The following is a 23183-nucleotide window of genomic DNA, read 5'->3' as shown; positions in this document are numbered from 1 at the left end:
TTTTTTTTTTTTTAACATAAAATGTTGTTCTGTGGTCTTCTGGTGCACAGATTACATAAATGCTTGTACACGATTCAGAGATCTGCACTAATGACTGTATTTTGGTATTTTGCAGTACTGAATTTAGATTTGACACAACTCTATTTTTTAGCAAACATATGTTTATTACATGTGTTTCTTACGAATTTTCCCTGTAGGATGAGACATTACAGTAAAGAGTTAATAGGTCAGGACCTTAGGGGACATGTGACTAATGCTCCACCCCCTTTCTTAAATCACACAAGTTTCACTTTCCTTCCCTAGTTACAGCATGGCGTCTGCTTGTCTGCGAGAGGAGCTGAGCTGCTCCATCTGCCTGAGCCTTTATACAGATCCCGTATCCTTGAGATGTGGACACAACTTCTGCCGGGTCTGTATTGTGAGTGCGCTGGATACACAGGAGAGGGATGAAGTTTATTCCTATCATGAGCGCCCTCTGCTGGAGAAGAACAGGAAGCTGTGTAACATTGTGGAAAGTTTCCTATCTAGTCAGCCAGAGCAGGAGGAGATCAAGGTTTTCTGTACTTACTGCTTGGAATCTCCTGTATCTGCTGTGAGAACCTGTCTGCAGTGTGAGACCTCAATGTGTTTGGACCACCTGAGTGCACACAACAAGTCTGTGGATCATGTTTTAATTGAACTAACATCATCACTGGATAAGAGAAAATGCAGAATTCACAAAAAACATCTTGAGTATTATTGTTGTGAGGATGCTGCCTGTATTTGTGTCTCCTGTGTGGAAATAGGAACACACAAAGGACACAAGGTTGAGTCGTTGGATAAGGCCATGAAGACAAAACAGGAGAAACTGAGAAACATTGTAGAAAAACTGACCTCCAGCAGAGCAGAGGCTGAGGAACAAGTCCAGAGTCTGCAAGATCGCAGGAGAGAAGTACAGGAAGAAGCAGCTGTCACCACAGGAAAAGTCACTGACTTGTTTATGGACATCAGGAATAAGTTGGAAGTCCTAGAGAGGAGAGTCCTGAGTGAGATCTCCAGACAGACAGAGGAGATTTCCCTGGAAGTCTCTGATCTGATCCAGCAGCTAGAAGCACAGAAGGATGAACTGTCCAGCAAGATGCGTCATATTGAGGAGCTGTGTAAAATGACTGATCCATTAACTTTCTTACAACACCAAGAATCAGACAGAGGTGACACTTATGGTGTTGAGAAGGAGAATGATACAGAAAGTGATCCTAAAAAGATCTATTCTGTAGATGATCTGGACCAGTGTCTGATCTCAGTGACTTTGCACTCAGGTTTATCTGATCTTTTGACTGGTGTAAAGAGAGGGTTCTATATATTTGAGGCTGCAGACATATTACTTGATCTAAACACAGCTTGTAGAAATGTCTGCGTATCAGGGGATTTAAAATCTGCATCCTGGTCCATAAAACCCCTAAACTACCCACAGAATACAATGAGGTTTACACATTGTCAGGTCTTAAGCAGCACAAGTTTTAACTCCAGACAACACTCTCCATCTTGTGGATAGATATTCAGAAGCTACTGGAAGATACATTTCGGACTAGGGTTCCACGAAGTCCATCAACAGTCCCGTTAGGGCTCCCTCTCGCTGGTCTACAGAAGAACCCTATTTATCCGTGCATATTATTCAATCAGACAAGAGCATTTCAGGAACATTTTCTCTACCTCCTCTAAATGCCATCAGAAACAGAATTTGTTTTAGCACAACTGTGGTAAAAGATCACTCACTATGTACGGCAGAGGTGACAAACTTTGTCAGATTTAAGAGCAATTGATTATTAACTCGACTTTCATTATTCCATAAATATTTGACCAACTGTATACGTGCTATCTGAATACCTGGTATTTTTTAAATGAACAAAGGACTCCCTCCCCTCTGGATGTAACCCCTCCCCATATGCACCCCCCCACCCTTTCCTCTTTACTATTTTTACTAACCTTCCCATACCCTATAAGATTATATATATATATATATATATATATATATATATATATATATATATATATCTCACATAAAAGAAAGGTCACTGGGAATAATTGTTTGTTTTTGTATTCCGTTATATTTAAATGTTGTAAATCTGAAATAAAAATCATTGTTTGGAAAAACTAGTAAAAAGTCTGTTATACTTTTTGTATTAATATCATGTTGGCTACGTAGCAGATATACCCTGTTGTTGTTATTTTTATCCTTCATGTTTTATTAAATCACCAACATATTACGCAGAGCTCTACTTTGAAGGGATCATGATATAAATACTTTTTATCTAATGACATCAAATAAAATTTAAAGATGGAGCTGTCCATATGAGCTTACAATCTACGAAGTGTGGGGAATAACAATTGTGGTTGGTAATTGGGAAAGGGTGTATGGCTAAGACAGAAACATTATTGGTCACCAATATTAAAGCAGCCATTGGTAGCATTTTCGTGCAGCTCTCAATGATGCAATAGGGTTGGGGTAAGAAGAAATAGTGGAGCAGGGTGGAAGCTGAGTACATGAAGGATGTACAAGTCATTGTAGAAATCTTCTACGGCAACTGATTCTACAGGTCTGTTGAGGAGCAATATTGGATTGTTCAGATGTATCTAACTCCAGTATAATGTTGGCCTAGAATGGTTTTCCAGAAAGCCACTAGTCTTGGGCATGTCCACCATATATGCAAGAAGGGGCCAATCAGGCCACATTGTCTCAGCATTGGTAGTTTGCACTAGGGTGGGGCCACTTGAGGACTAAGTACCAGCAGCTATAAGTTATATTTGAGTTTAGTTTTAGTGATAGAACATTTTACAGTTTTAGTATGGATCTTGTCCCAGGCTTTGCCAGCTTGAAAGTCCCCGTAGATCTATATCCTAATCAGGTTGGGTCGATCATTGGTAAAGATCATAAAGTGCAGAAGCAAAATTTTTCTCGAGTGGGAGAATAGATACACATCTCTTCGTACTGAGATCATTTTGTTTGGGAGCATCCTACTTAGGGCTAGATTTACTAAACTGCGGGTTTGAAACCGTGGAGATGTTGCCTATAGCAACCAATCAGATTCTAGCTTCTAGATTTATTTAGTGCATTCTACAAAATGACAGCTAGAATCTGATTGGTTGCTATAGGCAACATCTTCACTTTTTCAAACCCACAGTTCAGTAAATATACCCCTTAGACTCAAGTGTGTGAAGACTATTATTAGGTATTGAGCTTCTCTCTCGAATTTCTGCAAGAGATAAAGGTGCAAATTCATTGAGGTTATGGAATTGTCTGCTTTCCAAACTCCAGATATTTCATTACAATTCCCTGGGGAAAATGTTGATTGGGCTGACAGGTGGTTTAGGGGTAAAGGATGCTTTGACAGGCATAGACACCTGTTGATCCTATCTCAAGCTTCTAAGGTTAATGCTATCGTATGGACTTAAAAGACTTGGGGCTAGATTTACTAAGCTGCGGGTTTGAAAAAGTGGGGATGTTGCCTATGGCAACCAATCATATTCTAGCTTTCATTTATTTAGTACCTTCTACAAAATGATAGCTAGAATCTGATTGGTTGCTATAGGCAACATCCCCACTTTTTCAAACCCGCAGCTTAGTAAATCTAGCCCTTGATCTCAGTTTTATTTTCTGCAGAAACAACAGGATAAATTCAAGGGCATCTTTCCCTTCCCCTGAGTTTGTAGAACCATTCTAGAGAGTGGACTTGGCCCACTAGGTTCTCTATTAGGTGTTTTTTTTCTTGCCTTTTGTGCAGAGAAGCATAACTAATAATTTCCAAATGTAGCGTTTCGTAAGCAGTCTTGTTATTGAAATACTCTTCAATAGTCGCCTAGATTTCTAATTGTATGATTACAATTCCGATTTAAAGTTGATGAATTTCTAATATAAATAAATTATGACATATGCATCTCCTGACTTTTTTTATGCTTCTTATACATATTATGATTTGGTAGCTTCGCACAAAGATCTGTAGCCAAACTAGAATGATCGGTGTGTTCAGACGCCTCAATGAGCTACTGGATTCCAACGTAGGCAAGAGCCACTGTACTTTGGGATAGAGTCATTATTTATTTATTACTGGTGCTCCACCATTCCTGATCAAACCTATTTGAGGGAGCTAAGCCCACACATGGTACAACTGTTGGCTACCTGGTGAAACTTTGCGGGCAACCAGCCTTAGTCTCATAACTGGGTGCGGAAGCTCAGTCCACTCCCCTCGATCCTCTTCTTGTATTCCTCATCAAACACAATATTCTGGGCCACCAAAAAATGATTCTTCCAATCTCCAACTTCCCCTGAAACAAGAATTCACAAACATGAAATAAATAATTACCACCATATTGACTCTAAATTGTAATTGCCTTATAGCTACAATAACATTATACCTTTCCTCATGAAGGGTGAGATGGATTGATCTAATACAACTGCTGGTACAACACTGTAGTTGGTCATCGGGTTTTCCTTCATTGCCTGGAATGATGTGTGATGGCGAATCTTCTCAAGAACCTCATCTGACAGGTGTTTTCTGAGGAACTTCAATAGTTTCCTGTACTCCCGTATTGGGTCCTGTCAACGAGAAGGTTTCAGTAAAATTAGGAAAACTTGAACTAGCTGTTACATATGTACTCCATGCCACATTAATCTTTCTCACCTCGATCAAATCCTCATAGAATATATAGAGAATTTGATGTTTTTCTTTTGCTTTCCACCAGCCGATGACATGGTCAAACCAACTTCCCCAAGGCACTGAAAGGAATAACTTCTTTTTTTTAAAACAATTGTAAGGCACCCATGGAAGATGTGGTTATTCATTTTAAGCAAAATCCCATTGGCCTGTGCTTAAGCACACAGGGTTAAGTTTCTAGAGTTCTGGAGAAGTAATGATTTGGATTCATAGGGACCTATTATAGGTTAAAAGGAGAATCAGAGGATTTTTGATGAATCATGCACTAAGTAAAGTGGATTTTTTTTAAAGAGTATTCTTAGATGTAGAATTCTATAACGATGAGCTCTGTCTTATGTAAAAGGACAGAAGTCTCCATGTAGGTGGCTGCTAGGCAGTAAGATCCTCTTTATCCCCAAATACAAGATTACTCTGCAATTGCTGTAAAAGATCTTAGAGAAGACTTGAATTTCTACTTCTATATAATTTTGGCAAGGTGCGTGAGGACAATGAAGCCACTTTTGATTTGGAAAGGAGAGCTCCACAATTTACTGGTGACTATGGGCCTTATTTTAAGCTTACAAAGTAAGCGTAAATTTCCTCCGTAGTTTACTTAGTCATTATAAGTTGTATTTGTCCCTTTGGCTCACCATCTCCAGCCAAGAACTTTGAGAAGTATTCATCCCAGGTCCCAGGGTCTGGTAGGCCCTTATTCATCTGATGGAAGTAAAAGTATGAAACCATGCAATCCTTGGCATTCCTAGCAACATATACAACCTGCCAGAGAGAGGAGAAATACTTATAAACATAATACACCTACTTCACATGTGTAATATCCACCAAATCTTCTACCTCAACACTTCCACCTTCCCCTCACTTCTCTAATATCCACCAAGTCTTCTAACCCCTGACATTTCCACCTTCCCCTCACTTCTCTAATATCCACCAAATCTTCTAACCCCCAACACTTCCACCTTCCCCTCAGTTCTCTAATATCCACAAAATCTTCTACCCCAACACTTCCACCTTCCCCTCACTCCTCTGTCCACTTGTACTTCTTCCCTCACAACCCATGATTTTGCTACCTATTTCAAAGACAAAATTGATACCATCATGACACTCCGTTGCGACACAAATTCACCTTTTAAATATTTCTCTGACTGTTGAGGAGTGTACGTGGTACAAATATAATTTTAATAAAGAAATTAATAAACATTTTTTAAAAGGTTTATGATTGATATTGGACCCAAGATTGCCCAGATTCAGTATACTTTTTCTTTCTTGTAGCATCTATTGTCATTCAGAATGATAGAAACTGTCGCTGATTTTATTCATAAATTCTCCCATAACAAGTCAAAGTATTAGAAATGGATGTACTAATGCTCCTGAAAACAACCAAAAACCTATATGAATTCTAGGTGGGAGTAGGATAGATGTGAGTGTAGCAGGGTGTACCAGTGTGAGTAGTATAGGTGGGAGTAGGGTAGATGTGAGGATGTACCAGTGTGAGCAGTATAGGTGGGAGTAGAGAAGATGTGAGTGTACCAGTGTGACTAGTATAGGTGGGAGTAGGGCAGGTGTGAGTGGTATAGGTGGGAGTAGGGTAGGTGTGAGGATGTACCAGCATGAGTAGTATAGGTGGGAGTAGGATAGGTGTGAGGATGTACCAGTGTGAGTGGTATAGGTTGGAGTAGGGTAGGTGTGATGATGTACTAGTGTGAGTAGTATAGGTTGGAGTAGGGTAGGTGTGATGATGTACTAGTGTGAGTAGTATAGGTGGGAGTAGGGTATGTGTGAGGGTGTACCAGTGTGAGCAGTATAGGTTGGAGTAGAGTAGGTGTGAAGGTGTACCAGTGTAAGTAGTATAGGTAGGAGTAGAGTAGATGTGAGGATGTACCAGTGTGAGTAGTATAGGTGGAAGTAGGGTAGGTGTGAGGGTGTACCAGTGTGAGTAGTATAGGTGGGAGTAGGGTAGGTGTGAGGGTGTACCAGTGTGAGTAGTATAGGTGGGAGTAGGGTAGGTGTGAGGGTGTACCAGTGTGAGTAGTATAGGTGGGAGTAGGGTAGGTGTGAGGGTGTACCAGTGTGAGTAGTATAGGTGGGAGTAGAGTAGATGTGAGGATGTACCAGTGTGAGTAGTATAGGTGGGAGTAGAGAAGATGTGAGTGTACCAGTGTGACTAGTATAGGTGGGAGTAGGGTAGGTGTGAGGATGTACCAGCATGAGTAGTATAGGTGGGAGTAGGATAGGTGTGAGGATGTACCAGTGTGAGTGGTATAGGTTGGAGTAGAGTAGGTGTGAGGATGTACCAGCATGAGTAGTATAGGTGGGAGTAGGATAGGTGTGAGGATGTACCAGTGTGAGTAGTATAGGTGGGAGTAGGATAGGTGTAAGGATGTACCAGTGTGAGTAGTATAGGTTGGAGTAGGGTAGGTGTGAGGATGTACCAGCATGAGTAGTATAGGTGGGAGTAGGATAGGTGTGAGGATGTACCAGTGTGAGTAGTATAGGTGGGAGTAGGATAGGTGTGAGGGTGCACCAGTGTGAGTAGCATAGGTTGGAGTACAGTAGGTGTGAGGATGTACCAGTCTGAATAATATAGGTTGGAGTAGAGTAGGTGTGAAGGTGTACCAGTGTGAGTAGTATAGGTGGGAGTAGGGTAGGTGTGAGGATGTACCAGCATGAGTAGTATAGGTGGGAGTAGGATAGGTGTGAGGATGTACCAGTGTGAGTAGTATAGGTGGGATTAGGATAGGTGTGAAGGTGCACCAGTGTGAGTAGCATAGGTTGGAGTACAGTAGGTGTGAGGATGTACCAGTCTGAATAATATAGGTTGGAGTAGAGTAGGTGTGAAGGTGTACCAGTGTGAGTAGTATAGGTGGGAGTAGAGTAGGTGTGAGGATGTACTAGTGTAAGTAGTATAGGTAGGAGTAGAGTAGATGTGAGGATGTACCAGTGTGAGTAGTATAGGTGGGAGTAGAGAAGATGTGAGTGTACCAGTGTGACTAGTATAGGTGGGAGTAGGGTAGGTGTGAGGATGTACCAGCATGAGTAGTATAGGTGGGAGTAGGATAGGTGTGAGGATGTACCAGTGTGAGTAGTATAGGTGGGAGTACAGTAGGTGTGAGGATGTACCAGTCTGAATAATATAGGTGGGAGTAGAGTAGATGTGAGGATGTACCAGTGTGAGTAGTATAGGTGGGAGTAGGGTAGGTGTGAGGGTGTACTAGTGTGAGTAGTATAGGTGGGAGTAGAGTAGATGTGAGGATGTACCAGTGTGAGTAATATAGGTGGGAGTAGAGTAGGTGTGAGGATGTACTAGTGTGAGTAGTATAGGTGGGCGTAGAGTAGATGTGAGGATGTACCAGTGTGAGTAGTATAGTTAGGAGTAGGGTAGGTGTGAGTATAGCAGTGTGAGATCGCAAGATTAAATGTGCTCACGAATAGACGTGCTGAATTCCAAATGTATTTTTTAATTAATCGCATCCTATGATATAAACAAGTGAACCAACAATATTCTTTGTTACAGCTTTATTTAAGCAAAATTATATTACAATCTTATTCGTGCAAATGACTCAGATTGACACAGTATGTTTCTGAAATACAGGAACTAATTTCAGTTACTCTCAGTGAGTAATGTGTTTATAGTTCTAATTCATGAATAAAATAAAAATATATAACAACCAATGACAGGATACTGTTTTTTAGGCTAAAGTATCTGACGATACATTATAACCAGACATCCTACTTTTTGGTCAGTTGACTTCGTTTTTAATATTTTTAATCCGTTTATTTCCACTTATCACTTATGACACAAATTCAACTTTTTAAATATTTTGAGAACTGTTGGGGAGTATCGATGGTTCAAATATAATTTTAATAAAGACACGATAGATTTTATTGATATTATGACTGATATTGGACACAAGAGTGATTCAGAATACTTTTCTCTTTCTCGTCCTTTCTATTGTCTATAGAATATTCTGGGGAGCACCGTGTATAAATATAGAGACAGGGACCATTTAGTTTAGAATAATGACTTCAGAGAGAGTTCCTGATAGATCTCCTGTGCAGGGTTCAAACCCCCTTATCCTGCAATAATCCTGAATGACATCTGGCCAAGAGCAAGACGTGGAACTAGGACACAGACCCCACCAAATCCAAACTGAGCCCCACAATTCATATTTTCATATTTGTAATAAAATGTGCAAATTATTATTAAAGATGACGCCACTAAAAACTTTTTAGTTTTACTTTAATTTAGTATTGGGTAGAGTTTGTTATTATGAGATACAATGTACTTACCTGGGGTGCAGACTTCCCTCTGATCCAGTGGGTAACTAGAAGACTCCAATCTTCCGGTGGTGCTTCTCTATCTGCGGCAGGCTTAATTCAAACACCCAGTGGTACCGCTGACGCCCCTCCCCTGGAACTTCCCACATACATGAATGGGAGCGCTCAAGGAGAAGTGTGTCTACACCAGCACTGCCTGTTTTATACCCACAAGCAGCAGTAATAGCAGAGAGTAGATGGGCCATTTTTCAGCCTACACGCATAAATTCAGTTTGAATATATTGTAGTCTGAGCTCTGATATCCCCCTCCCTTCACTTCAATAAAGAGGCTTATGGGTACTTTGTATTACTTCGCTGAAGCAATTTTGCTGCACTTTGCTGAACATTTATCCCTTCATGCCGCAGAGAAGCGGCTCGTTTTAGATCTTTTCAGCCGCAAGAAAAATGAATAACATTGTAAATCAGGATATGAATAAAAAATAAGTGAACAATTCCTCTCATTATTCATGACACAATATGTTTTTGATCTATCACTCACCCTCACGTTCTTGTCCCAGAAAGATGGAGGCAGCAGCTGTATCGGTAAATGCGTTTTTAGGAAACGAGGAGACTCCATAGCGTTGGCGTTATCCACTCCTTAAATATATGGACTAAGAAATTAATCCCAAACTTGTTTTTATTTTTCTTTCATTGTAAGTAAAATTCAGATCCAATTGCTTAATTTTCTGTGTTAAGAAATGAAAAGTTTGCTTATTCTGGCAGATGGGGCATCTCTGGGTAGGAGGACGGGGGCTGTAACCACAAGCTGTGTGATGCCATTTATTAAGAGTCAGGTGCCTAAATTGTCAGACGTGCACAATATTCTCATAACGTCAGATGTCAAACCTCGTCACCGCGTAATCCTGCTGCAGTGGCCGAGGTCACGGACAACGGGAACTACAGGTCTGATGTAAGGGAAGGCGACATTTTTATTTTGTCCTAAAGTAACCAGACGGAGCAGCGCTGGGATCTCTGTCCAGCAATCAGAGGCTATAAAATACAATCCTTTAATGATTGTATAGATATAGAGCAGCGAGGGACAACATGATATAATACGGGGGCAGCATGGTGCGGTCTCTAACCTTCAAAAGGGCCGCACATTACCGTCACTCTCAGTAGTAAGATAAAACAATACATATAATTGAAGAAGACACCTATCTTTAATAACATATCAGTAGGCATGTTATACAAGCAGGGCGGATTGGGCACTTAAAGCGGCCTTGGAATTTTTTTTTTTAAGTGGCCTGATGTGGGTGGGGCCAAATCAACTGTAGGTGTGGCCAACACAAAAGGAGGCGTGGTTTAGAACTACAGGCATTTGGTTGTAGTAACATTTAGTAAAACCTAGATGTGATGACTTAACAGAGAGAGGGTCATAGCTAATGCAATGCAGGGAAAAGGCTGCCAATCCTGCATTGTATGATCTTCCACTGGTTTATGCCTCTGTGCTCCAACTTGTGTGGCAAGATTTGCAAGATACTAGAAATAGGGATGTTGTATTGTACCTAACAGTGGAATACCTGTATATGTCATCATCATCATTTATTTATATGGCGGTATAGATTCCTTAGCACATGACATTGACATACCTTAGAACAGTCAGCATTATCGGTACAGATAAGCAAAATAATAAATTAATGTAAATAAAAATCACATGACAAACAGAAACAATTCAGCATAAGAAGTGACAGGGATATTTAGGTATTTTATAATCTGCTTTTTAACCTCTAATCACAGGACATGCTGACCAGACTTTATATTTTGGGTGGACAAAAGGGTACACGTTAGATTGACTGACCTGTCCTTGTTTAGTAGCCTACTAACACATCCTTCCATCATTGCCTTCATATAAACAAATCTGACTTTGTTTTAAAAAGTATAACTGTTATGAAACATGTTGGCACAATCGTATTTGATCAGTCTGTCGGAGCAGCATATGAGCACCTCACCCACTGTCGTATCTTCCCTGACGTCATGATATGCAAACTACAAGTCTAATCTCTCTCTGAAATATATATATATATATATATATATATATATATATATATATATATATATATATATTTCAAAAATGTTATCTTTATAATAAATGGCTGTCCAGGTGCAATCACCACAAATGTGAAATGCTTCAAGCATTTGCAAGAAAACACGTCTTTTGTAATAATTGTGTATGAGCCCTAAATGTGCCCAGTGATTGTGGGTGGTTTCAATAATAAGAGGGCAGGGTGAGTTGGCAGTGGGATCAGTAGAGTTGGGGCTGACAATGGCAAGTGAAGGAGATAGTGAAGGGGAGAGCTAATCCAAGGGTTTGCTGGTTATATAATAAGTCCAAAGAAGGCAGGATTGCTATGAATTAATATGTTCAACGAAGTGATCTGAGAATGGGACCAGTGCAAGGTAGAAAGCAGGCAATGGGATCGATGCAAGAACCACTAAAATATCACCAGAGCTAGATTAAGGCTCTGGGGGGCCTGGGGCACTTAAGACAGGAGGGTTATCATTTTAGATTCATTTTAGACAATACACAGGCAAAACTGTGTGCACTACTGTTAGGTGCACTCAGCTCATGAGCAGTACAGTGTGAAGCAGGACATACCTCCGAACTGTCCTTGTAATCGGACCAAATCCTGACTAAGTGAGATAGTCACCCATATTCGGGACTGCCCCACCAGATTCAGCACAGTTGGCAGACTGACCTGCTCTCTCCTTCCTGTTCTTGTCACTTTCACCACCTGTGGCTGCTGGTGTCTTTAGATCAGTTGCTGCTTGTCTGGATCCTGGAATGTTGGAGGCCCTATTTAAAAAAAAATAATGGCTAAATGAAATTCAGAAAACTCCAACCAGTCCCGGCATTAAATCAACAGCACACACGTTTAATGATTAGGCCTCCCTTCAGCCCCAACATTAAAATAATACCAACCAGCCCTGACATTAAATTAATAGTATTTCTATTTAATAAATAAACCTATTTCTCTCCCTCCAAACAGCCCCAGCAATAAATTAATATCATTTACATGTAATAAATATAGCAATTTACCACAATCATAAATAATTCATATTCACATTTAATAAATAGCCCTCCTCCCCAAACTCAGCCCCACATTCAGTTAATAGCCCCCAAACCACCCAGCATTAAATTAAAGGTCCCATCACCTCACCTTAAATGAATAAGGACCACTATTAAATTAAATAACCCCACCATCGCCCCACAAATAAATTAATAGCACCCACCATTAAATAATTAGTGCCGACTCACAGTTCACCAATAAATTAATAGTATTTACATTTCATAAATAAGCCTAGTTCCCTCAAACCATCACTGCCATTAAATAATTCATATTTATATTTCACATTTGATAAATAGATCTTACTTTTCCCAAACAGACCCACATTCAATTAATAGCCCCATATCACCCAAGGAGTAAATTAAAGGTCCCATCACCCCATCTTAAATTAACCCCACAGATAAATTAAATTGCTCCACAATCACCGACAAATAAAATAACACCCATTAAATAATAAGCCCCCACCTAATCTCCACCATTAAATGAATAGCCTGCCTCACACCCACATTAAATTAAGACCCCCCCTTCCCTCACACATTATAGTAACATACCCCCCTCCTTTCCCTCACACTTACCTTGTTCCTGCCGCTCTGTGTCTCTTGCATCGGGCACACATGGGATGACACCTGTCACGTGGTGTCTGTCCCATGTTATATCTTCTGTTATGGGGACTGGAGGAGGCCACAAATGGGGGGAGGGAGGGACGGATCATATGATCCACGGGCAAATTAAAGAAGGGGTGTCACAGTTGGCTTACAGGAAATTGAACCTTAGGCTCTGCTGAACATGGCTAAGCCCACCCACGGGCGTGGAGTCTAACAGACAGGTGGTTTTCACCAGGAACCCCTGCAAGGAGGTATGGTCTTATCTGCACCAAGTCTGCAGGTCGCGGTCCCATGAGTGAGTGTACAGCAGAACGATGTGGGGGAGCCAGGTGAAGTGGATGGAGACGATGGAGTCCACAGATGAGTGGTATAAATACAGGCACAACAATAATATAGGCTGATGGTCAGCAGCCAATGAGTCACTAGGAGAATAGATGCTCTGTGGTATACAACGAGAGGACAGAGGCTGTCACTATGAAGTACTCTGAGGATGGTAATGGAAGTACTGGAGCAGCAATAGTTCAACACAGCCAGAGGCTGAAGGCTGACTGGAGTGGTGGAGGTAACTCGTAGTAACAGCTGATGAGTCCCAGCTGAAATAGCAGCTCTGAACGATAGTGATGAGAGAACTGGACCTGTCACAATAGAGTACACTGGAGATGGTATTAGAGGTACTGGAACAGCGATAGTTCAACACATCCAGAGACTGAGAGCAGGCTGGAGTAGCGAAGGTAACTCGTTGTCACACGCCGGTCCCATAGCTAGGTGCTAGCGTGTGACTTGCCCTTTAAAGAACTATGTTGGTGCTTGTCTCTTGTTTCAGAGTCTACCTTTTCATGGCTGTTTTATGTTATCCTAATTGTGTTAGGAACCCCTCCAGCCGGCACAACACAACCCGGAATCTACTCTGCCAATCAGGTGTTCACTGGAGCCCCTGATGGTGGGGACAGACTGGGCCGCAGACTGACAAGAGGGTCGTGAAGTGTGTACCGGCTGGGGAGAACCCAGGCAAGAAGAGTCAGGTCCACGCAGAGGTCAAGGGCCGGCAGCAGACAACAGTATCGGTAAACAAGCTGAGGTCAGGGGTCACAGGCGAATAGCAGAACCGGTAAACAGGCCAGAGATCAGAGTCACAGAAAACACGAGCGAAGTCCAATTCAAAGCCAAGGGTCATACACGGGGAGTCAGTAGTGGTATCAGAATACAGGAACAGGAACTAGCAGGTCAGCAGACTGGAGCACAGAAGCTATAACCGGCAATGAGGTAGCAGACCTCATTGCCTTAAATAGTGAGGACAGCCAATCAGAGCCTGGCTCTGATAATACCCAGCCCCCTGCACCTAAATTCATTAGCCCGCAGGCTAGTAATATTGATGGGCGCATGCGTCCGGCTTCTCATTGCCGGGACGCAGCGCTGAAGCGTCCCTCCGTTGCCCCGGCAACGGCTGGGTCATAGGCGGAAGTGATGTCCCGGTCGCCATAGCGACGGCCGGGACGCAGGTAGGAGAGTCGCGGCGGCTGGGCACCGCCGCGGCTCGTAACATATTGGGACCTCCTTTTGAAGCTTATTGGTTCCTGAAGACTATTTCAACCTCCTGTGATCAGGGACTCATTGCCTGATCTTCATGTTACTCACATTGCCGTGGGTTCTGGCTGCATACCTGACTCTTTGACTATCTCCTGGATGTTATCGGTTGCCGAGATTGCTTGTCATCACTGCTCTCATCGGCTCCGCTGTATACCAGTTCATGGTTATCTACAAGCTGAAACTATCCGTTGATTTCCATCTGCACACTGAACTGTCTCGTGAGTTGCCTATTACATCTGCGCTCATATTTGGCTCAACTACCTCTCTGCTCGGATGTCTATATTCTTTATTGAACTACAATCAAGTTATCTTGTCATCTGTGGTTCTATGTCTGGCACGGCTATATTACTACTCTGCTGATTATTAGTTGCTGGACTGTTTTCAAGAATATATTTCCGAGCTAGTAGCCAGTTCCGTTATTCAAGTTGTGTGCGTTATCAGCTGTATCTTGTTAGTAATGAACTTACGCCTCTTGGTGAATTTGGATTATATGTGACTCCTAGTGCTACGCACGGTTGGACTGTTATTTCCACGCTGTACTTCTAAGCAACATTCCATTGCATGTTTCCAGATTACCCAAGTTCTTGGACTGCATTAACATCTCCTGTTCCGCTGTTTGAACCATTATGTTACCTGTAATCCATCTCCTAAAGTGAATCATATTCCATCTGGATCAGCCAAGTCTATCTACTATTCATATTGGACTTTTAGCTGTGTCAGTGATTCTCCTTTATTGCTGTGTGTGGTTTCAAGTGTTCTACATCACCATCTCAGCGTTGAACTGTTACTGCCAATCTTCATGCCGTTGCTAATGGTTACCATCTGAAGTACTTCTGTGATTGTTTTGTTTTTATGAACTGCCGTGTATTCAGCCCAGCTGAGTTATATATATATACATATGTTATCTACTGTTGCTGCATCATCAAATTAATATACTAAATTGCAACACTATATCATCGTCTGTGTATTCTTCCTTGTGCTGCTTCCAAGTTGAACTATCAACCCCAGCGGGTTCTGTCTCCACCATCCTCTGCTTTTATCATCCTGGTAGAGGTTGGGGATCCATAAAATATCCATAGCCGTGACACTCGTGATAGGAGCTGAGGAGTCACAGGTGTAATAGCGGCTCTGAGTGGTAGCGATGAGAGTACCGGAGCTGTCACAATGAAGTACACTAGAGATGGTAAGAGAGGTACTGGAGCAGTGATGGTTTAGCACAGAACACGAACTGAGAGCAGACTGGAACACAGGCAAACCACAAGGAGAACAGGAACCAGAACCACAGGCTGCAGGAAATGAGCTTGAAGAACAGGCATCAGAGAGGTGAATCCAGGAGGTTTAAATAGTGCTCCAGAAGTGCTTAGACAATGAAAAAGAGGGAGGAGGTCCTGAAGTGCAATAGGCTGCACCTGCACAGATCTAAATATAGCTGAATGAATGAACTGGAGAATGTCTGATGCTGGGACATGGCAGTTTCCAGATGAATGGACTGCAGGTAATGAGACAGGTACAAGTGTTGCACGATATTACAAACACATCTGACAAAAAAGCAGGAAGGAACTGGGGACCGCCGGTGGAGTCTCGGAGGGCCGACGGTGGAGTCCCGGAGGGCCTCAGGTGGACGCTTGGAGGGCCGCCGGTGGAGGCTTGAAGGGCTGCTGGTAGAGTCTCGGAAGGCTGCAGGTGGAGGCTCGTAGGGTCGCAGGGGGAGGCCCAAGGGGCCGCCTGTTGCCCATCACTGATCTAGAGATAATTATTCCTATGTATAAATTATTTTGTAAAAATAATTTTTGTCCCACTAGCAGCACACAAATCTTCTATTGCTTTACACTGGTGTTCATGTCATAACTTAACAAAACACACTGGGCCTTAATGCAGAACATATATTATAAAGTCACATCATTATTATGCTGGGCCTCAATGAAGACTAACGTTACAGGAGACATTTAATAAGGTTTGTAAACTGCCACACATGGGATGAGGTTTACAGACCCAAAATGTAACACGTGTGTCAGAATACTATGCGCCTATGGTAGGTGTCGGCGTGTGCCTGTACTCTGTGCTGTCACCTGTGGTACATTGCGGATCTGTGACTGTTATATATCTAAGCCTCTGTGTGTATGTGCTTATTGCTGCTTCCTATTGGACAGTTGATAAGTGGCTCATCCCATATAAGGTATTGATACGCTGTGTGACATCCAATTGGTGATGTAAGAACAGTACACCGACCAATGGGGTATTCTCATGTTTGGGGGATAAATTCTGCAGTTGTGCATTTCACCTTCAGATGTCTTTGATATGTTGACTTGTACATACCCCCTGGTGACTATTACTAAATATATTTATCTTTCTTTCTGGTGTTTTTCTGTACATTTATACAATGTATTTTTATTACCAGAGATTTTTCATGTTGTTGCCCTGCAAACAAAATTAAGTTATCTGAAAGGGAAAACAACTTTAATTGCTTTAGTTCCTGAGCTGTATATAATATATGTAGAATCCATATATCTGTTACCTGATTTCCGAGGCTTTGGATTTATTTCTATAAATGGCACCTTGACAAAACTTGGGGCTCGCATGCTCTTCTCCACATCCCCCTCTAGCAGTATCAGGTCCATGATCTCCTGCACCCACGTGGTACCTGTAAGAGCCACAGCACATGACCTCAGCTGCAGCCTCAACTTTCCTCCCCGCTTGTTTTTGTTTTAATGCATTCGGGGGGCAAACCAACTCTGGATAGTTTTATTACGATGAACCTTCATGTGTCATGCAGGCAGCAGTCAGGGGTAGCATGGTCGCACAGTGGTTAGCATTGCTGCCTCACAGCACTGGGATCATGAATTCGATTCCCGACCAGGGCACTATCTGAGTGCAGTTTGTATGTTCTCCCCGTGTTTGTCTGGGTTTCCTCCCACACTCCAACAAACACTCATGGTAGGTTAATTGGCTGCTGACTAAAATGGTCCCACGTCTGTGTTTTCTGCTCAACCATATTATAATGTATTTACTGCTGTGACACAATTCTGTGGAGAACCAGAGACCATGATAACGAGGGTGATCTCTAACACGTATGTGATCTGTACGACCTTTACACCAGCTGGAAATAGTTGTTCCATTAAAACAAGTCACCCTCTTTATAATGACCCCCAGTTCTAAGATTAAATCATCTTTTAAGTACACGTTTTGATTAGATATGGAGGCGGGAAAGGAAAAGTTCATAGAAATCTATGAATTTTATCTTTCTAGTGAATTGGTCTGATCCCTAATTGTGCAGAATAGATCCGTCTGGATATAGCGGAGGGACTGGTCATATAGTAGGTACAGTAGGTATCAGGGGAAGGCTGGGCAGGGGGGCATATGCCCCCCCGGGCTGGTCCTATATAGTGCTAACTTGGGCTGGATCACTGGGACACCTGCATTTTTTTTCCCTTTAAAATAGGCTGCTGAGTCAAGTCCTGCCCCCCGGGCTAAAATTTGACAGCCCTCCCCTGGTAGGTATGACCATTCCCTCCTCTTTGTTCTTTATGTAAATGCTTATATTATACTTCTGATTATAGAGTGTTGTTATTTATATAATATTATATTTGTTCATATTTAGATCATGTAATACAAAAAATAAATAGATAAAAAGAATCAGAGGTCACTGTAAAGCCACCCAGCACGTCACATGTATATTATTATTACAGTGATACTATATATTTTAGTGGCTGGACTAATATTGTCATTGTGCCGCTGAGCACTGAGTGAGACACAGTGATATTACACTGAAACTTTGTTACTCTAAAAGCAAATATTTGATATCGTTTTAATTGCTGAATGAAACACATTTTCCACCACTTTGTACACAAGGTATTAAGGGTCATTTACAAATGTGGAAAATAGCAATCTGCAGATCAAATGCCATGTATTCCCCTTTAGTGATGCTTTAAATCTATTCTGGCATTTTTTCCCATTTGTGCAGATAAGTGCTGGCAGCTGTGGGGGTGTAGAAGAGGCACTGGGCAGATTGGGGTGTTCCTCGCTGAATGCAGCCTTGGTGCAGTGTTGCTTCGTCATACATGGCTTTACGTTGCAGGAAGCCATATTTATAGGAGTTTCAAAAGGATGGAGAATGTACATATCGGATCATCATCAGCAGCAGCTATTTATATAGCGCCACTAATTCTGCAGCGCTGTACAGAGAACTCACTCACATCAGTCCCTGCCCCATTTGAGCTTACAGTCTAAATTCCATAACATACACACAAAGAGACTATGGTCAATTTGATAGCAGCCAATTAACCTACCAGTATGTTTTTGGAGTGTGGGAGGAAATAGGAGCACCCGGAGGAAACCCACGCAAACACGGGAAGAAGATACAAACTCCAGACAGATAAAGCCATGGTCGGGAATTGAACTCATGACCCCAGTGCTGTGAGGCAGAAGTGCTAACTACTGAGCCACCGTGCTGACCCAATGGGTCTTTTCAGTCTCTCTTAACCCCCACAAAACTACCAGAGTTTCGTGCATCCTGTCTGGTCCTGAGCAATGCGTCTCTATGGTAGGGGCCCGGAGGTGTGGCTGTAGCCCCTGACCCAACGCTTGCACTCCGCCTTGTTCCTCCACTGCCCCCTGCTGGGCTTTATTGGTATAACAATATAATGTACCACAGTTGTCTCCCTGCACTACATTAATAAATGTCATTATCCTCCCAACTATCATATTTACTTAATTATGACCCCCATAATCTCTGATTTCACAGAACTGTATTAGTAAATGATTCTTGTTGTACAGTAGGGAAATATTATACTACTGTCTGTGACAATTCAGCCACTAAGGGCAATTCTCTCACGTTCTTTCCCAATCTCTAACAATAATATAATAATAATAATTATTATTATTTGTTTATATCAGTTATAGTCCCTAACACACACACTGTGGTTAATTATGTCGGCAGCCAATTAACCTTACAGTATGTTTTTGGAGTGTGGGAAGAAACCGGAGCACCCGGAGGAAACCCACGCAAGCAGCCCGTGACCGCAGTGCCGTGATACTAAGCAGTGTCCTGTCATATCACCTGAGAGCTGTAGGATGGGAGGTGTTAGGGAGAGTGGGAGCGCTTCGTACTAAGTAAGGATTAGGTTTACATTTAAGCTACTATACTCTCATCCGCTGCCATTCAAAGGTGGTTAACAAAATTTATTTGCCAAAATTTATTTTAATTAAAATATGTTTAATGATCATTGATAGAAATGTAAAGTAATATTAAACCTGATATAAATATATAATCTACCATCTAATAGCAGCCTGATTATAATTCTTACACCAGCTGTAATAAGACCCCTGCGTGTATGGTGTGATTTTAGTAGGATTAGCAGCGCTGATAATTATATAGTAAATTTCCTTTCTGTTGACTCAGTATTACAGTTTGTTTTACTACCGTGAGATCTGCCAGGTGAGCAGGTTTTGTAATGTGTGATATTAAGCTCTCAGGTTATCATATTGTGTCCTATTCCTGTGGTCAAGGTTTAACCTATCAGGTTCTAGGAAAGATCACTGGGGTCATCTAAATCAAACACTGCTGGGAATAGCTATTGCTTGTCACGGGATCATGTTTTATTACTCCACCCCCAGCATGTTGTAGTGTACACATAGATTTATTTCATTTTAACATAGTAACATAGTTGATGAGGTAGAAAAAAGACACCAGTCCATCAAGTTCAACCTATTTTGGATCTCCTGCGATCCTGCACTTATATTTGAAATTAATCCAGAGTAAGCAACCGCCAATCTGTTTCAATTGTGAAAATCCCCCCAGACTCAATATTACAGTCCTATTTTTACCCTATATCCACTACTATCCTCCATTTTAATTAATGGTCGTATCCCTGGATACACTTTTCCGCTAAAAATTTGTCCAACACGTTCTTAAACATATCTATTGAATCTGCCATCACAACCTTCCCTGGCAGTGAATTCCATATCTTGACTGCCCTTACTGTAAAGAACCCCTTCCTTTGCTGGTTGTGAAATTTCCTCTCCTCTAACCTTAGGGGGTGACCGCGTGTCCTGTGTATAGTCCTTGGGGTAAAAAGTTCCCATGAAAGTTCTCTGTATTGACCCTTAATGTATTTGTACATACTGTAGTAATCATATCTCCTCTTAGACGCCTCTCTTCTAAAGTAAACATGCCTAAACTGGCTAACCTTTCCTCATAACTTAATGACTCCATACCCTTTATCAATTTTGTCGCCCTTCTCTGAACCCTTTCTAGTTCCAAATTATCTTTTTTATAGAGTGGTGCCCAGAACTGTACTGCATATTCAAGATGAGGTCTTGCCAACGATTTATACTTCCCTTACATCTATGCCCCTTTTTATGCATGCCAATACTTTGTTTGCCCTTGCAGCTGCTGCTTGACATTAAGCACTATTGCTAAGTCTACTGTCTACGAGCACTCCCAAATCCTTTTACATTTATCTATGTTAAACCTCATATTCCAATCCTCCAGTTTATTTAAGTCCCTCTGTAGAGAAGCTACATCTTGCTCTGATTTTATTACCTTACAGAGTTTAGTGTCATCTGCAAAAATAGAAACTTTACTCTCTAAACCATCACCAAGGTCATTAATAAATATATTAAAAAGGAGTGGTCCTAGCACGGAACCTTAAGGTACTCCACTTAAGACCTTTGACCAATTAGAAAATGTTCCATTTATCACAACTCTCTGTTCCCTATTCTCCAACCAGTTTTCGATCCAAGTACAAATGTTGATTCCTAGACCCAGTTCCCTTATTTTGTAAACCAACCTCTTGTGTGGCACTGTATTAAAGGCCTTTTCAAAATCTAAGTAGACCACATCTACTGTGCTGCCCTGGTCTAAGTTCCCACTAACTTCCTCATAGAAACTAATTAGATTAGTTTGACATGACCTATCCCTCACAAATCCATGTTGATTCCCACTAATAATTTTATTGCGCACCAAGTAATCCTGAATACTATCCCTCCCTTAAAATACCTTGCAGTAGTTTCCCCACCATTGATGTCAGGCTTACAGGCCTATAATTCCCTGGTTGTGATCTCGTCCCCTTTTTAAACAATGGCACCTCATCTGCTATTTGCCAATCCCTTTGTACTGAGCCTGATGAGATTGAATCTCTGAAAATTAAGAATAGCGGTCTAGCTATTTCTGAGTTTAACGCCATAAGGACCCTTGGGTGTATGCCATCTGGACCTGTAGCTTTATTTATCTTAATATTCTTCAGTCGCCTTTGGACTTCTTTAATCCTTTTGCCATTTATATACTTAAAAAAAACTTACCCTCTTCACCCTTGGATTCAAAAATGGATATGTTCAGATCTGTGCATCGGATGTGACTGTATGTAAAGAACAGTTCTCTTGATGTAAGTAAGGGCTACAAGACGAAACAAATTTGCCTGGACAGTAGACTTCCCTGAAGCTGGAGTTCCCCTTAAATTTTACAGTGTTTAGGCACCAAGTTCCCAAGGCTAAAATATGTACGCACTTATGTAAAAAGGGGGAGGGGAGTTGATGTCTCTGGCACACAAGGTGTTAATGCCACCTATATTGGAGCCACTTACCAGCTTTAGGATATGTAGCAATAAGGATGTCGTCTTCACGTGCCTGAAAGTTATGGATTTGGTCCCAGATTTCACAGGTGCTTTCTGGAAATGGGATCCCCTCCACCTGCCCCATTTTAACCTCAATGTCCTTCATGAACTCGACTATTTTTTGACTTTCCTCGTCCATTCTGGATTAAAATGTTGCCTAGTGAGCAAAAAAACAGTCCTGGTCTTATTGTCATGCTATGATATCATTTATATTTAAAACATAATTTTCTATTATAAGGACCACGCTAATAGTAGTCACAATATTGACTTCATATGCTGGACAGACAGAGGATGCTGGTTGAAAATTTTGGTTTATCATCATCATCAGCAATCATTATCGTCATCGTCATCATCATGAAACATCTTCATCATCATTCATCATCAATCATTATCGTCATCAGTCATTGTCATCATCATCAATCATCAAATATCTTCATCATCATCAATAATCATCTTCATTATCATCATCATCAAACATCTTCATCATCATCATCATCAATCATCTTCATTATCATCATCATCAAATAACTTCATCATCATCCTTTTCATTATCGTCATCATCAAACGTCTTCATCATCATCATCATCAATCATCTTCATTATCGTCATCATCAACAATCATTATCATCATCATCAGCCAACAAAACTCCACACCGCCGCACACTGGATATAGTCAGAGATGGATTAAAGCTTTGTTGGGCCTGGGGCACTTAAGATAAGGGGGCCAGTATGGTCTAAAATTAAGATCATAGTGCCATAACAGGGAGAGTTAATTACTAATAATCGTTCCCCCTTTGATGATAGTAATTAATAATAGTTCCCCCTTGATGACATACTTACCTTAGGGCTTCTCTCTTGTGTTTGAACAGTACGCAGAGGCTCCCGGCTCCCTTAAGGACATAATAACGCTGCGTTGCGTAAGGGAGCCAGGAGCCTCTGCATACAGCCGCGTCAAGACACAGGTGCCGCCGGGGTTGGTAAGGCAGCAGCAGTATTCCTGGATAGATGATGCCGCACAGTCTGGGGGCCCCATGAGACAGGACCCCCTATCCGTAATCTGGCTCTGGGTATAATATATCATACTTAAACCTAACCATACACATAAAAGGGACAAGAACATACAAGGTTGAGGAAGAAGGTGCAGGCGTGACACAAAGGACCCTGCTCTTGAGAGCTTACAATCTAGAGATACATCTGGTGTTTGAAGTCAGTAGAGTGATTACTGACAGTGAGGTCCCCATAATGTTTCAATCTTCACTATGAGGCCCAACATAGAATATGTATTATGAGAAACAGAGAATATTAACACATAGTG

The 23183-nt window shown here is 41.6% G+C and overlaps 2 protein-coding genes across 2 annotated transcripts; one reads left to right on the top strand and one right to left on the bottom strand.

The window, feature by feature from the left end:
• The first annotated feature begins 310 nt into the window (after positions 1-310).
• Positions 311-1534, top strand: LOC142098441 (E3 ubiquitin/ISG15 ligase TRIM25-like). Its single transcript, XM_075181288.1, has one exon. The coding sequence runs from the start codon at positions 311-313 to the stop codon at positions 1532-1534; it is 1224 nt and encodes a 407-aa protein (XP_075037389.1).
• Positions 1535-4072: 2538 nt separating this feature from the next.
• On the bottom strand, positions 4073-22022 carry LOC142097291 (sulfotransferase 1C1-like). Its single transcript, XM_075179003.1, has 7 exons — positions 21840-22022; positions 16775-16900; positions 9502-9599; positions 5321-5447; positions 4659-4753; positions 4393-4573; positions 4073-4302 (listed from the first exon to the last, which is right to left on the bottom strand). The coding sequence occupies exons 1-7, from the start codon at positions 22006-22008 to the stop codon at positions 4190-4192; spliced, it is 909 nt and encodes a 302-aa protein (XP_075035104.1). The 5' UTR covers positions 22009-22022; the 3' UTR covers positions 4073-4189.
• Positions 22023-23183: the final 1161 nt, after the last annotated feature.

The sequence above is a fragment of the Mixophyes fleayi genome, chromosome 7 (assembly GCF_038048845.1).
Source record: "Mixophyes fleayi isolate aMixFle1 chromosome 7, aMixFle1.hap1, whole genome shotgun sequence".
Lineage (NCBI taxonomy): Eukaryota > Metazoa > Chordata > Amphibia > Anura > Limnodynastidae > Mixophyes > Mixophyes fleayi.
Note: the sequence above shows the minus strand (reverse complement) of the source record. Positions and strands in the feature narration are given on the sequence as shown.

Coding starts and splice junctions, on each gene's coding strand:
- LOC142098441 (XM_075181288.1), top strand. CDS start 311: ATGGCGTCTGCTTGTCTGCGAGAGGAGCTGAGCTGCTCCATCTGCCTG.
- LOC142097291 (XM_075179003.1), bottom strand. CDS start 22,008: ATGGACGAGGAAAGTCAAAAAATAGTCGAGTTCATGAAGGACATTGAG. Junction 5,448..9,501: donor TCTGGGACAAGAACGTGAGG/GTGAGTGATAGA, acceptor TCTCTCTGGCAG/GTTGTATATGTTGCTAGGAA. Junction 4,754..5,320: donor AAAGTTCTTGGCTGGAGATG/GTGAGCCAAAGG, acceptor TATTCCTTTCAG/TGCCTTGGGGAAGTTGGTTT.